Consider the following 16,805-nt stretch of genomic DNA (forward strand, 5'->3'; position numbering starts at 1 on the left):
AGACAATCTGTGTGATAGAGAAGCATGCTAAAACATGGTAAAGAAAATGGGTTAAAAATTTGAGAAGGACTGTCTTACATCTTCTGTTCAGCTGAATTAACATTATATAACAGTCAAAGCCAATCATTGAGAATTAAAAGGGGGCATAGTTCTCCTTTATAGGGTACTCAATCACACAGCTTATGTGATTAGTCTTGATTATGCTTCTGTATAATTACGGATTTGGAGTCTTAAAGATTTCCAGATTTGTTTTTCACGAAGTTGGCAGTGATACAATTCTACCAGTTGTTAAAATATTGAAATGCTTTCATACCAGTTGGTAAATATATGCTTTCCTGAGCTCTCTGATTGCCCCTACTACTATCCCAGAGTATTCTCCAGAAGCCTCCAGAATTCCTCACAACCTAAAAACAAAGAGGTGAAGACTGGCACAGAGGAGTCTGGTTTTGGTGGGTGTTGGTGCTATATCTGTTGTTAGATGTTTTGAATAACACATAGGAAACAATGTACAGTGCCTTGTAAAGTTTTAGTTCATCTAATTCAAGGACATTTTGGCCGTTTTAGAATTGTTCCTTCCTTGGAAGTATCAAATACAGACTCTGCCATTTGGGGCATGCTTGTTTATCTTTCCTAGTTGAGTGTTTTTATTTTTAAAAGAGGGCAATAATATTTACCTCATAGGCTATTGCGAGGATCAAATTAGGTAATCTAAGGTACTTTGCTTAGTAAAATGCATACGTTAGGTAATCAGCAAATGTTAGTTTTTATCTTCTTGATCATTATTCAATAAAGATTTTTTGAAGATTAGACATCTTGTCTCAACTATTAGTAGCCTCATTCTGGGTGTCAGTATTTTAGGGTGAAATAGAAAATTTAGCCATTATTCATGTTGTCGAGTCAGTGAGTATCACATATTAGTAATTCATTCATAATATGTTTGTTTTATTTCAATTAACTGGGTACTTTTTAATGTATGAGAGTATGCAGTTATCAACTCTAATTTTTTTTTTTAATATAAGCAACTAAAAGCATTTGTAAACATCTCTTGAAAATCCAGCTTCCACTGTAATCCTAATAGCTGAAGACTGGTGAAGGAATCTGATTGAAAAATGATTTGACTAGAAGTGAAGAAATTGGGTTCAAATTATCAACATTGCCATCAACTTGATGAAAGTTCATAGAGATGAGTACAGCTGGGGACTAAGTGAGAGAAAGAATTATACTTACCACTTAGAATACCAAGAATATGGAATCAATTTCCATGCCAAGACCAGCAATGAGTAAATATTTTCTGTAAAGGACAAGATAGTAAATATTTTAAGTTTTATGAGCTCTACAGTCTCTGTCTTAACTACTCATCCTTGCTGTTATATTGTGAAAGGAGCCATAGCCAATGTGTAAACAAATAAATGTAGCTGTGTTCCAATAAAACTTTGTTTACAAAAACAGGCAGCAGGCTGGATTTGGCCTGCCAGAGTTTGCTGATCCCGACTAGTAAAGATCTCTAAGACATGATTCTAGGATTTAATAATTGCTTTTACAGTTATCAAGGACAAAAACTCACTTTGAGGTCCTGGCTGATGTGCTAAATAAGTCATAAGTATGGGACTGTGTATTCTAGATCAAGCCATCAAACACAGTGAAATAATTTGAGTGAGTTCTATTGAAAAATATTGCCCAATTTTTAATAAAGTTTTATATAGAAATATTAACATGATTTTATGATATTTTTATTTGCAGAAAACTGGCCGTAATTACAGACAAAAGGCCTGGAATATAAGAACAGTGGTTTTATTTATCCTGGAGCAAGAAAGAGTTAGAAAGGGTCAAGCCCTGTTTTATTGGGTGACCTCCATTCTGTAGCCTTTTAGATGAGTTTCTACTGTTATACATTCTCCAAAACACAAATGAACAAACAATAGAGATGATAATACCTACATTTCAGAGTTATGAGGAAAATTTAAGAAAACGTTTGCTATGCATGTGGCACAGTCACTTGTTCTTAATGGTTATTTTGATGTTATTTTTTGTCATTTTTATTGCTATATTTAGACTGAGCAGCCAATATTATCCATTTTCTATTATTGGAGGTTTTAGGGGAATTTTACCTACTGAGTTCTTGGAACCAACTTGGAAATACGATGCAAGAATTCAGATATGAAAGCAAGATGTTATTTTTACTTTATCAGTACCAGCATTGATAAAGTTGATATTGAAAAATGTAATTTATGCTGGGTGAGGTGGCTCAAGCCTGTAATCCCAGCACTTTGGGAGGCCAAGGTGGGCGGATCATGAGGTCAAGAGATCGAGACCATCCTGGTCAACAGGGTAAAACCCCATTTCTACTAAAAATACAAAAAAAATTAGCTGGGTGTGGTGGTGTGTGCCCATAGTCCCAGCTACTCTGGAGGCTGAGGCAGGAGAATCGCTTGAACCCAGGAGGCGGAGGTTGCAGTAAGCCAAGATCGTGCCACTGCACTCCAGCCTGGTGACAGAGTGAGAATCCATCTCAAAAAAGAAAAAAAAAAAAAGAGAAAAGATAAAATAATGTAATTTATGTCTGTGGGCAAGTGCGTTCCTAATACTGAACCCTATAATTACATAGATGCTAGATCTGAGCAGGATCCCCTCACCCCTAATATACACATAAATAGAAGGCCTACTGCTACAAAACATGTAGCAAGGAGGATCTATAGAAATCCTACTCATGTGAGAAAGCAGAGGGAAGCACTGAATTGTACATGGCCAGTTTCTTCTGAAAACACCAACAAAGATTAAATTATTCATTCTCCCCGGGGAATAGCGAGTAAGGAGGCAGAAAGAGGCTGGAAATGTGATGCTGGTGCATTCTGGACACTTGCAAGGCATATCAAAGAGTGGTAGAACTATGTTCTTCCTTAACATTAAAAATTTTTTAAATCTTTTCACCTTTAGTTTAGGGGCACATCAGGGATGTGGCTGTTCTTTCCAGAAAGATATCAGGAATAGACCAGGATCGACTTACTACCACCTTTGTGAAACTGTGCTCCCAATAGCAACCACTGCTCTTTTGAGTATTACCCCCCCCAAAAAATAAATAAAATCTGATTTCAAAGTTTCCAGCTCTCGTAAACTGAAGTTAAGAGAAATTAAGTCCTGATTTTTCTCATTTTGTTAGCAGGACCTTGAAGCATGGTATAGAGGAAGGGATTCCTAAGCAGTTGCAGCCTAAGTCATCTTCCACTGTAAAGGCTGTGGTTTCTTCAGGCCCATATAAATTACATTAGTATAATGCCAAGTCCCTGATGGACTTCACTTTTTAAATAGTTACTAATCTACCAAATTTATCAGTGCAATACCACATAACCAAATTTAGAAAATAAGCCAATTCTGGGCTTTGAATATCTATAGTTAATCTATAACTTTACTCTTCTTAGATGAGGATCTTAGAACACTACTCTTTCAAGCCCTTCCATGTTTACAGTTTGTTTTTATGTATTTTAATTGTCTATACATATATATCTTACCACATAATATATTAGCATTATTTTTTGCATTCACTATTTGATTTGGATTTTCCCAGATATTTACCAATATTTTTGCTTTTAATTTCTCTTCATATCTTAGACCCTCTGCTGGGATTACTTGCCTTTTTGCCTGAGTAAATTCTTTAGAATTTACTTCAGTGTATCTGAAAATGTCTTTATTTCAACACTTTGAAACTATTTTTTCCCTGCTTTTTGTCTTCTGTTGTTACTATTAGGAAATCAGCTATCACTCTAATTTTCTTATAGATAAACTTTCAATTTTTTTTGTCTCTGGATTTGGACAGTTGAACTTTGATGTGCCTAAGGGTGGATTTCCTTTTATTTATCTTATATGGGATTTCCCAGACTTCTTGAATATGTAAATTTATGTCTTCCTCATCAGATCTGGGATATTCTTTATCACTATCTCTTGAAATATTTTTTATGCGAATCTTTTTCCTCTGCTTTTGGACTTCTGATTAAATGTATTTTTTTAAAACTTCTTTATCTTCCATTCCTCTTAAATTATTCCACATTTTTTTCTAATTTTGTCTTTCTAGGCTGCATTCTGATAATTGTTTCTAATCTGCCTTCCAGTTTGCTAATATTTTTAAAACTATGTCTCATTTGTTATTAAACCTATTGTATTGGTACTTTTCATTTTCATTATTGTATTTTTTATTTTAAAGTTTGTATTCATGTATTTAAAAATATACTAGATAATGTTATGTGGTTTTCTTTTCCCTGAATGTATTCACTATCTATTACTGCATAAGAAATAATTCTAAAATGTACTGACTTAAAATAACTAACATTTTTTATCTCAAGAGTTTCTAAGGCTTGGGAATCCAGTTGTGCCTTATCTGTGTGCCTCTGACTGAGAGTCGCTCACAAGGATAAAATCAAGTAATTGGCCAGTACTGTAGTCACGTGCATGTGTGGAAAGTGGGCAGATCTGCTTCCAACCTTCCCAACATGATTGTCGACTGGCTCAATTCTTGGCTCTGGTTGACTAGAAATACCAGTTGCTTGCCATGTGGGTCTCATAGACCCATGTGAAGGCTATTTTTAACATGTTAGTTTGCTTTCTCCAGAGCAAGTGTTTGGAGAAAGACAGACCAATAGAGAGTGAACAAGACAGACATCAAAGTATTTTTACAATCTTAGAAGTGACATCTCATCACTTTTGTATATTCTGTTCGTTAGGTCTTGCACATGCACAAGAGAGGGGATCCTGCAAAGGAATAAACAAGAGGTGGAGATCATCAGAGACCAGTTTAGAGGCTGTATATTGCATTGCAGATATTTTCAAACTTTTCGAAAGAGCAAGAATAGTTATGTTACCCTTTTGCTAATTTTAGTATGTACAGTTTTTAGTGAGTCTGTTTTCTATTATCTGTATTTCCTGATGGTTATTGGTCATGCTTTTGAAACACTTTATTAAGAAAAATAGCTAATGCATGCTGGGTTTAATACCTAGGTGACAAGTTGGTAGATGCAGCAAACTGCCATGGCACACATTTACCTATGTAACAAACCTGCACATCCTGCACATGTATCCCACAATTAAAAATAAAAAAATTTCCTTACTACTATTGAAAAAAACTTTATTAAAGTACAATCGGTGTGCAAAAAAGTGTACATATCATAAGAGGTCATGTTGATAAAATTTCACAATTTGGACACAGCCACAAAACCAGGAGCAAAATCAAGAAAATGTTACTAGCATCTCAGAAGCTCTTCTTGTGTATCCCCCATCCCCCTGCCGAGCTCCTGTCCCATCACTACCTCCTCCATACTTCTAACAACATCTATTAGTGTTGTCTGTTTTGAATACGTAATAGAATCACATAATATGTACTCTTCTGCATTTGACTTATTTATTCCCTTCAACATTAGGTTTAAGAGGTGTGCTAAATTTTAAAAAATTTATTGTGTGCTGCTCATTGTCATTGAAACATTATTTGTAGGCACAGTTTAAGGTATCAGAATAAGGTTCACCATGGAGAATTTGCACGTGATTCTACCAGGTCTGTAGGGGCATTGGGGCATTGGTAGATTGGTTAGAGGGTTTCTCAGTCATCCAGCTGAAACATGTTCATAATCTGTTAAAGTCCACTGCCTTTGATTCCACACCCCGAACACCTGGCCCTGCTTGGATTATCACCAAGGCTAACCTTCTGGCAGTCTCCTGGATGTAGAGTAGGGGCATATTTACTTCTGTTTTACCTTTGCTCTGAAAAAATAGCCCTTTGAAATTCTGGTTTAATTTGGGAAGACTCCTTTTGAATGCCTCACCGTGGGCATGGCTGGCTTTGATTAAGGTTTCCCCTTGACCCTCAAGGTCATCAGACCAATGTTAACTTTTACTCCGTGTGGTAAATATCCTTAGGCCAAAAGCAGCTTTGGTGTCCATTAATGTACCTTTGGTGAGAAACGTCCACTTAGACTTTGGCTTGCTACTTCCTTAGTAACTTGGTATTTCTTCAGTAGCATCAAGAAAGTAACATGATACTTTTCCTTATTTTTAAAGCAAGGGTTTTGTTGAGATAACCTTGTTAACAATATTACAGAAACCTTTCATAATTACTTCCTATGGAGCTCTTAGGCCCTTTCATTCCACACTTGTTTTGGCTATAAAATTGCCTTTAGTACATTCTTTTTTTTTTTTTTTGAGATGGAGTCTTGCTCTGTTGCCCAGGCTGGAGTGCAGTGTCGCAGTCTCAGCTCACTACAACCTCCACCTCCTCGGTTCAAGCGATTCTGTCTCAGCCTCTTGAGTAGCTGGGACTATAGGTGTGTGCCACTATGTCCAGCTGATTTTTTGTATTTTTTAGTAGAGACGGGTTTCACTGTGTTAGCCAGGATGGTCTCGATCTCCTGACCTTGTTGATCCACCCGCCTCAGCCTCTTAAAGTGCTGGGATTACAGAAGTGAGCCACCATGCCCGGCCTTTAGTACATTCTTAAACTGAAGTTTCTGATGATAATTCTTAAGTTTGTGCTCCTAAGGGCCTCGTGAGGACCTATTTCTTTGACTTTTGCTCCTGAAGACACTATCTTTCCCCAGTATCTGAATGTTTCTGGCTTTGAGTAAAATGTTTGCTTATTTTATGTGGTAGATATTAGTGTTGTTACTGTTTTATCTCCCTTTCAGAAAGGAACATCTGAGTTTGCAATAGTTTAATCTGAATCTTATTTTAGTGTCTTTTCTTCTTTCGTACTTGTGGACCTACATGAAATTGATTACTTCTTTTACTATCTCTTGATATTTGATCTAGGTATTGGTAATTATCCACAGATAAGGATTAACACACACACACACACACTCTCTCTCTCTCTCTCTCTCTCTCTCTCTCTCTCTCAGGTATATCATATTCAAACTACAGAAAACCAAAGACAAAAATCACTAAAGAAGTCAAAGAATAAAAACAGACATATAGAGGAACAAGAGTAAGAATTATACTGGACTGTTTGTCAGAAACCATAAAAGCAAGAAGAGAGTGGAGTATGTTGTTTAAAGTGTTGAAATAAAAACCTTCACCAGGCTAGAATTTTATAACCAGCAAAATTATTCTTCAAATATGAAGGAGAGAGGGAGACTTTTTCAGACAAACAAAACTGAGAAAATTCATTGTCAGCAGACCTGCTTTATAAGAGCATGTTAAAAAAAGTTATTCATCAAGAAGAAAAATGATATAGAGCATAAGCACAGATCTACACAAAGAAGAGTGTCAGAGGAGAAATAAATGAAGATAAGATAACATTGTTCAGTTTTTTTCAAGATAAACTTTCTTAACTATATAAAACATAACTGTTTCAAGCAATACCAACAATGTACTGGGTGATTACAGTATAGGGATAAGGGAAGTGAAAGACAACAGTGTGAAATGAGCAAGCAGGAGCAAATAGGAATATTCTGTTTTAAGATATATATACTATATGTGAAGGTAGACTTAGGTTACTTAAAAAATATATATCTTATATATATAATATATATAAATATATGTAACATATATTATGTTTATCACATCTGATACAGCAGCTGCAATTGGAATCACCACTTGGTTAAGCTTATGATAATCCACTGTCATTCTCCAAGTTCCATCTATCTTCTGCACAGGCCAAATGGGAGAGTTAAATGGAGATGTGGTGGGAATCATCACGAGTGCGTCTTTCAAGTCCTTGATGGTGGCACTAATCTCCACAATCCCTCCAGGGATGAGGTATTATTTTTTATTTACTATTTTTCTAGGTAGAGGCAATTCTAATGGCTTTCATTTGGCCTTTCCCAGCACAATAGCCCTTACCCTACCAGTCAGGGAGCCAATGTAGGGGTTCTGCCAGTCGCTAAGTATGTCTATGCCAATTACGCATTCTGGCACTAGGGAAATGATCACAGGATGAGTCTGGGGACTCACTGTATCCACTGTAAGTTGGACCAAGCTCAAACTCCATTAATTACCTGACCTCCATAAGCCCCTGCTTTAACTGGAGGACCACAGTGATGTTTTGGGTCCCCTGGAATCAGCATCAGCTCAGAGCCAATGTTCAGTAATTTTCCGAAATGTCAATCATTTTCTTTCCTCAGTACACAGGTATCCTGGTAAAAGGCTGGAGACTTCCTTGGGGCAGGATGGAAGAAAGATTCACTGCAGGAATTGTCAGTAACATATAGGGGTCTTTCTCAAGGGGACCTGGCTTCCCCTTCATTCAAGAGGTTCTGGGTCTGTAAATTGGCTCAAGTCTGGAAATTGATTGAGGGACCATTATTCTCTCTTTTTATAATTTAAATTAGTCTTTTGTCCATTCAACCTAGTAGTTTTCTGCTTGTATAAATTAAGTAGGAATGCAGTGGGCTTCCTATCAATTTCACTTCCAGGAACATTGTGTTTAATTAGTCAGTGCAAGAGCTCTACACTAGTCAGACTATTTGATTGCTGCTTTGCCTCTGCTATCCAATAAGGTAGCTATGCCCACCTTGCCTTTGACGGTTGAGTGCCACCAGGATCCAATTACTCCCATTGTATTAAAATTTTGTAGTTGAGTGGCTGCAGTTTCCACTATTAGATCTGGCATTCAGAGAAGAGGAATTACAGGGCTCTTCAGAGATGCACGTGCTGCCCTCACAAATCTATTTTGCAAGGAATTGGTCAAGGGTATATCTTCTAGACCTTCCCAGCTGGGATGAGGTGGTCTAAAGTGACTAATCCACTCCACTATCCCAATCTCCCTAAGCCTCTGGATCCCTTCCTGTACATTAAACCAAGGGAGACCAGGCATTTCCAGCTTGCTCACAGTGGGCCATCTTTGTTTTTGAAACAGAGTCTCCCTCTGTTGCCCAGGGTGGAGTGCAGTGGCGGATCTCAGCTCACTGTATCCTCCATCTCCCAGGTTCAAGTGATTCTCCTGCCTCAGCCTCCTGAGTAGCTGGGATTACACACGCCACCACGCCCAGCTAATTTGTTTGTATTTTTTTTAGTAGAGTCCAGGTTTCACCATGTTGGCCAGGCTGGTATGGAATGCCTGACCTCGTGATCTGCCCATCTTGGCCTCCCAAAGTGCTAGGATAACAGGCTTGAGCCCTCATGCCCAGCTGTGGGCCATCTTTTAATCTGTATTTCAGCTTACCAAGCAAATAAACTATTAGAACCTTTCTTAACTTCGAAAGCTGCAATGTTAAAACCAGAGTCCCTACTTAGCAGGCCCAAATTAATAAATTCAGCCTGATCCAACTTAATGTTCCTTCCACCATTATCCCATACCCTTAATAGCCATTCCCATGACTGTTCTTCAGATTTCTGTTTACGTAAATGAGAAAAGTCATGCAGTTCTTTTTGAGTGTAGTGCAACTCCTCATGGGTTACACTCTCAACTTCACCTCTAGGGGCCCACCAGGACTTTAGGATAGTTATAAGTCTAGAAGCAAACAGGGGTGTTGAGGGTGGGCCCTGAGGAGAATCAACATTACCTTGCCTGGCAACTGCCTCAGGGGAGGCCATCACTGTTGCCTCAGGCAGAACAGGGTTCATCTCCTCAGATGAAGGTGGAAAGGCTGATGGCAGCATTGGTCGGGGAGGGGATATTGCCACTACTGGGGATGGGGAAGCTGTTCCTTCTGGCAAAAAAGGTTCATCAGAATTTACAAACTCATTGTCCCCAGCTTTATCAGGGTCCTCCCACATGTCCCCATTCCAAGATGCAGAGTCCCATTCTTTTCCAATCAATGCCCTCACTTTAACAGTTGACACCTGGAGAGGCTGTGCATGCACCTTTTGTTGCAGGTCACCCACTTGCATAAGAGCTTGTGTCTGTTTATCCACTATTTCAGCTCTTTCTCTATAGAAGAAAAGACACTCACTCAGGGAAATCTTAGCAGATTTGAGGTTCAGAATCTGCTTCTGAAGCCAGGAGACAGAATCCCTGAGTTCATCACTTTCTTTCATCACTGTGTCTGCTGAACTTAGAAGCAGCCTACCAGCTTCATTATGTTTCTTGGTTCTTCACATATGGTCAAAGGAATTATATATAGCATCACCAAATTCCTTGCCTCTCACGAGTAGTGAATCGGGAGTGTTGAATGCATTTATTTTGCATAACTGTCTACACAGTCCATGTCAAGGACTATCAGGATTCTCCATACTATTAGAAGTAGAGTTCTTAGTGTTTTGGGGTCCAACCATATTAAGCAGCCAATTCCAGAAACCCCAAAAGCAATGAAAGAACTCCATGATTAATATTCTGTTCCTCTAGAATGATTCCTGGTACCAAAATCTGTAATAGTCAGGGTTCTGTAGAGAGACTGCTAGGATACAAAGTCCTACAATAGGCTATCTGTAAGCTTGAGAAGAAAGGAAAACCAGTCTGAGTCTCAAAACTGAATAACTTAGAGTCCAATGTTTAAGGTCAGGAAGCATCAAGCATGGGAGAAAAATGTAGGCTTGGGAGACTAGGCCAGTCTGGGCAGTCTCTCCTTTTCATGTGTTTCTGCCTGCTTTATATTCACTGGCAACTGATTAGATTGTGCCCACCAGATTAAGCGTGGGTCCTTCTTCTCCAGCCCACTGACTCAAATGTTAATCTCCTTTGTCAACACCCTCACAGACACACCCAGAATCAACACTTTGCATCCTTCAATTCAATCAAGTTGACACTCACATTAACCATCACAGAGGGCCACTGTTCTCTAGACTCCAGAATGGTAGATCCACTGATAGCTTATACCCAGCACCTGGAAAAGCCGCAGGCATTCAATGCCAGCCCTTGAGAGCAGCCTTGGGGGTTGAGCCCTGGTAGGCCACAGAAGTGGAACTTCCCAAGGCCTTGGGAGCCCAGCCCTTGCATTAGTGTGTCCTGGATGTGGGACATGGAGTCAAAGGAGATTATTTTGGAGATATACAATTTAATGACCACTCTGCTGAATTTTGGACTTGTATAGGGCCTGTAGCCCTGTTTTTTTGGCTGATTTCTCTCTTTTGGAATGGAAGTATTTACCAAATGCATATACCCCCATTGTATCTTAGAAGTAACTAACTTGTTTTTTATTTTAAAGGTTCATAGGCAGAAGGGACTAGCTTTGTCTCATATGAGACTTTGGACTGTGGACTTTTGAGTTAATACTGGAATGAGTTAAGACTTTGGGAAACTGTTGGGAAGGCATGATTGTGTTTTGCAGTGTGAGAAGGACATGAGATTTGGGAGGGACCAGGGACAGAAGTATGTGGTTTGAATCTGTATCCCCCAGAATGATGTGGTTTTGAATCTGTTTGAATCTGTGATGGGTCCCCATGTCAAAATCATTTTCAGTTGTAATCCCCAATGTTGGAAGTGGGACCTGGCGAGAAGTGATTGGATCGTGGGGGCAGTTTTGCATGAATGGTTTAGCACCATCCCCTCAGTGCTGTTCTCATGATAGTGAGTTAGTGAGTTATTGTGAGATATGATTATTTAGAAATGGGTAGCACCTCTTCCTTCTCTCTCTCTCTTCCTTCTCCAGCCATTTAAGACATACCTACTTCCTCTTTGCCTTCCACCATGATTGTAAGTTTCCTGAGACCTTCCTAGAAGCAGAAGCAGCTATGCTTCCTGTACAGCCTGTAGAACCATGAGCCAATTAAACCTTTATAAATTACCCAGTCTCAGGTACTCCTTTATAGCAATGGGAGAGTGGCCTAATGCAAAGAGGCATACAGTTTGGGATAGAAGAAATAACATGATCTTTGCAGATGACATTATTGTGTTTATAAATAAAGACTGGCAAAAATGAACAAACAAAGAGGCAAAAAAGAAACACCTCTCCCTGAAGGAAATAATAATCATATAACAAGGTTTCAGGATGCATAATGTACAAAATCAGTTGCTTTCCTATACATTGGCAATAGACAATTGAAATTTGAAATTATAATAATAAAATGTCATTTACAGAAGTGATACCCTCCTTCCCCCAACAAACCCACCAATTCAACAACAACTCACAGACAGATTCTCTTATTGAGAAATCTAAAACTAGTTGAGAGGCTCCTGTATCCAGACACATCAAATCCCACAGGAAAATTCAGGGCTTCCTCTTGTCTTAATCCTTACCCACAGCTCAGTGCCACATGACTGAAAGGAAACTCCTAGCTCCTAGCTTCTCCCTGGGGAGTAAAAGAGTTGGACCATAGGTATGACACTATTCCAACTTCTTCCTCCCCAAAGGATGGACTTACCTCTTCCAGTCTTGGAGCAGTAATGGAACCCCACATAATCTAGCCACTCAGGGGCTGGTGAGAACAGAAACAGAAGTTTGGACTGACGGTTCCCATACCCTTTCCTTCAGCTCAACACAGAGCAAGAAAATGAAAAACCCCTGCTTCCAGCATCTCTTGGGAAGAGAAAAGTTAATCTGCTTGGTTGTGCCCACTAGGTTAATGCCCCAGCTTTTCTGGGAGCTTCCCAAAGGACCTCCTCTGTCTGACTTGTTTTGGGGTACTCATGGGACCTGGCATACTCTAGCTGGCTTGGGGCCAATGAGAACAAATATGCTGGTTTGATCTAGCATGCAACTAGGTGACACAGTCCCTCTCACAAGCTCAGTGTAGGGTGAACAGGTAAAAAAAACCACAGATCCCAGCTTCTCTCTCTCTCTGTGGTGGGAAGAATTGGAAAGGGCATCAAATGATTCGACTTTTCTGGGGGCTACTTGAGGAATGCCTCCAATATCACTTGCCTTGGAACACTGATTGTACCTAGCATACTCTATATGGTAGCTGCTTAGAACAAAGAAAACAGGTTGGCAGGTTGGAGAGGACCCCAGAATCTCTGGCTGAGCTGGTTAGTGAGGGTCTTCTCCTATATAAGGTAAGTCTGTGAAGATTGAGAGAGGTTGCTGTTTTGTCTAATGTACAAGCACCAATACAAAGAGTCAAAGAAAATAAAAATAAAATGGAAATAGATTCCAAACAAAGGAACAAGATAAATCTCAAGAAACCAAGCCTAATGAAAGAGAAATATATGATTTACCTAACAGAGCTTAATCATTAAAAAGATGTTCAACAAAACTGGGAGAACAATGCATAAACATGAATATTTCAACAGAGATATAGAAAGTATAAAAAGTACCAAACAGAATTTGTAGAGCTAAATAATACAACAACAGCTGAAAACGTCACTAAAGCAGTGTGACAGCAGACTAAATCAAGCAGAAGAAAGGATAAGCACACTTGAAGACAAGTTATTGTTATTGGAAATTATTTAGTCAGAAGAACAAAAAGAAAAAAAAAAGAATGACAAAAATCAGCTTAATGGACTATGGGACATCATCAAGTGGACCAATGTACACATTATAGAAGACCTAGGAGGAGAGGGGAGAGAAAGAACCACAAAACATATTCAAAGAAATAATAGCATAAAAATTCCCAAATCTGGGGAAGAAAATGCACATTCTACTCTAGGAAGCCCAGTAGATACCAAATGAAATGAACTGAAAGAAATCTACATGGAGATACATTATAATTATATTGTTAAAAGTCAAGGCAAAGGGAGAATTTTGAAAGAAGCAAGAGAAAAGTGATTTGTCATGTACAAGGGATTTCCCATAAAACTAAAAGTGGATTTTTCAGTACAAAACTGTGAAAGCCAGAAGGGAGTAGGATAATATATTTAAAATGCTGAAACAAAAAGAAACCTGCCAACCAAAAATACTATGTATGCCAAAATTCTCCTTCAAAAATGGAGACTTTCCCAGACAAATAAAAGCAGAGAAAACTGATGAGCATCATACTTGTCTTAAGGGAATGATAATGGAAGCTCTTCAAGTTGCAACAAATGACACAAACAGTAACATGATAGCTCAAGAAAGTAAAACTTGCTAATGATAAATATTTAGATAAATACAGACTACTGCAAATACTGTAACTGTTAGTCACTTTTAATTATAGTATAAAGTTAAAACACAAAAAATATTGAAATATAATTAAATATTATGTAAAGGGATATGGAATATTAAGAGATGTGAATTTTGACATCTGTAACATAGTGTGTGATGGGAAAGAAGGGAAAGTATAAGGAAATTGAATGTAAGTTATCAGTTTAATATAGACTGTTTTAAGTAAACTATAAAATAGACTAATAGATATTTTCTGTAAGCCCCGTGGTAGTCACAAAGAAATAACTATAGAAGATACAATAGAGAAAAAGAGAAAGGAATTGAAGTATACCAATACAGATACAGAAAATTCACTACAACACAAAGGAAGACAGCATGAGGGAGTAAGACATGGGAGGTCAAGGCAGGAGGATTACTTGAGTCTCAGGAATTTGAAACCAGCCTGGGCAACATAGCAAGACCCTGTCTTTACAGAAATATTTTTTAAAAATTAGTTAAGCATGGTAGCATGTGCCTGTAGCCCTAGCTACTCAGGAGACTAAGGCAGGAGGATTGTTTAAGCCTAGATTACAATGAGCTATGATTGTGCCGATGCACTCCAGTCTGGGTGACCCTGTCTCAATAAAAATAAAAGACAGAGAGAGAGAGAATAAAAGACAGCTGTAAGAACCGCAAGACAAACAGACAATAATGAACAAAATAGCAATAGTAAATTTTTCTCTATCAATGATTACTTTACATAGAAATGGATTAAACTCCTCAATCAAAAGACAAAGAGTAGTTGAATGGATTAGAAAAATACGAGCCAACTATATGCTGTCTATAAGAAACTCACTTTAGATTTAAAGACACAAATAGATAGTGAAGGAATGGAAAAATATATTCCACATAAATGATCACCAAAGCAGAAGTGGCTATACTTATATCACACAAAATATACGTAAAGTAAAAATTGTTACAAGATACAAAGAAGAACATTATATAATAATGTAAAGGCCAATTGAATGGGAAGATATAATACTTATATGTGCCCAACATCAGAGTATCTAAACATATAAAGCAATAATTGACACACCTAGAGAAAGAATACACAAAAATACAATAATTATAGGAGGTTTCTCTACCCCACTTTTAATAATAGATAAAACAACCAGACATAAGATAACAAACAGCAATCTTGAACAACACTATTGACCAAATAAGCCTAACATACCTATATAAAAACTCATCTCATAGCAGCAGAATATACATTCTTCTCAGGTGTACATGAAACATTCTCTAGGATAAATTACATATTAGGTCACAAAACAATTCTTAACAAAATTAATAAGATTGAAATTATACGAAATATCTCTTTGGAGCACACTGGAATGAAACTATAAATCAATAGCAGAAAAAAACTGAAAAATTCACAAATATGTGGAAATTAACACACTCCTGATATCCTAGTATTCTTCAGCTAATGGATCAAAGAAAAGAATAAGGAAAGAAATTAGAAGATACTGAGACAAATAAAAATACAACATACCAAACTTATGGGATGCAGCAAGAACAAAACAAAACAAAATGTGATATGCCTGTATAGGGCATTTACCATGAATGCAATTTGCAAGACTGATCATTGCTCTGGATGAGTCAGCGAGTGAATGTGAAGGCTTAGGATGTTACTATATACTACTGTGGATTCTGTAAGTACTGTACACTTAGGCTACACTAAATTTACAAACAAATATTTTTCTTCAATAATCAATCTGAGCTTACTGTAAGAGCTTTTGCTTTATAAACCTCTTAATTAAAAAAAAACTTTTGGACTTTTTGTAATAATACTTAGTTTAAAACACAAACACATTGTATAGCTGCACAAAAATATTTTCATTTGTTATATCCTTATTCTATAAGCTTTTTTCTATTTATTTATTTATTTTTACTTTTTAAACTTTTTTGTTAAAAACGAAGACACTGCACACACAATAGCCTAGGTCCTTGCAGGATCAGGGTTATAATATCTCTGTGTCCCACTGGAAGGTCTTCAGGAGCAGTAACACACATGGAGTTACCATCTCCCAGAATAACAATGCCTTCTTCTGCAATAGCTCCTGAAGGACCTACCTGGGGCTGTTTTACAGTTAACTGTTTTTTGTATATGCAAGGGTATATTCTAAAATAATGATAAAAAGTCAGCACAGTAGGTTTGTTTACACTAGCTCACCACAAACATGCCAGTAATGTAATGGCATTATAATATCACTAGGCAACAGCAGTTATTCAGCATCATTATAGTCTCATGGGACCACCATCATATATGTGGTCCATCTTTGACCCAAACATCATTATGCTATGCATGACTGTACTGGAAATAACAAGGAAAGAAATAGGAGAACCTCATTTCCCAAGGTGGAGATCAGTTATTAAATACTAGAGTGCATTAGAATCTCCTGAAGGATTTCTTGAAACAGATTGCTGAACCCTTAGAGTTGAGTGTCTAGAGTAAGACCTAAGATTTTGTGTTTCTAACAAGTCTCCAGGTGATACTTATGGTATTAGCCCAGAGACCACATTTTGGGAACGATTGACATAGATTTTCTCAAAAAGTAGGTAGGATGTTAGGTCATCTGCTGAGAATAAGGGATAGTGGGCCCTTGAACCCTCTTTTCAGCCAAAGGCAGGCATGTCCTAGAACACTGACACATGTTAAGATCAAGTTTTAAACTGGGGGCAATTTTTTTTTCTATGCTAAGCCAACTGATTTGTGGTGCAATTAAATCCCAGGTTTTAGATAACAGCACTGCTTTGAGAATGCTCACAGCTTAATGATACCATAGAACTATTATCAGCCTCATTTTCAGTTGTGTAGGAAGAGGCACAGAAATAAAGAAGGCAGGAGTCTTGTTTCAGATTTCCTTATGGTGGACTTTTTCATTAAGAAACAGTTCT

The 16,805-nt window shown here is 37.8% G+C and overlaps 1 protein-coding gene across 3 annotated transcripts in view; it reads left to right on the forward strand.

Annotated features, from left to right (window-relative positions):
- PDE4B (phosphodiesterase 4B) overlaps positions 1 to 16,805 on the forward strand; it is a 568,971-nt gene that overhangs the window by 119,540 nt on the left and 432,626 nt on the right. The window contains exon 1 of one of the 3 annotated variants that reach the window (XM_064372454.1): positions 7,679 to 7,731. The exons of the other annotated variants lie outside the window; for them this stretch is intronic. Within the exon in view, the coding sequence (XP_064228524.1) occupies positions 7,694 to 7,731 (38 nt within the window). The 5' untranslated portion in view covers positions 7,679 to 7,693. Of the gene's footprint in view, positions 1 to 7,678; positions 7,732 to 16,805 lie in introns of those variants that run through there. 3 annotated transcript variants of the gene reach the window in all.

Source organism: Aotus nancymaae, unplaced genomic scaffold (genome assembly GCF_030222135.1).
Source record: "Aotus nancymaae isolate 86718 unplaced genomic scaffold, 86718_ANA_hifiasm-v0.15.2.pri h1tg000007l, whole genome shotgun sequence".
Taxonomy (NCBI): domain Eukaryota; kingdom Metazoa; phylum Chordata; class Mammalia; order Primates; family Aotidae; genus Aotus; species Aotus nancymaae.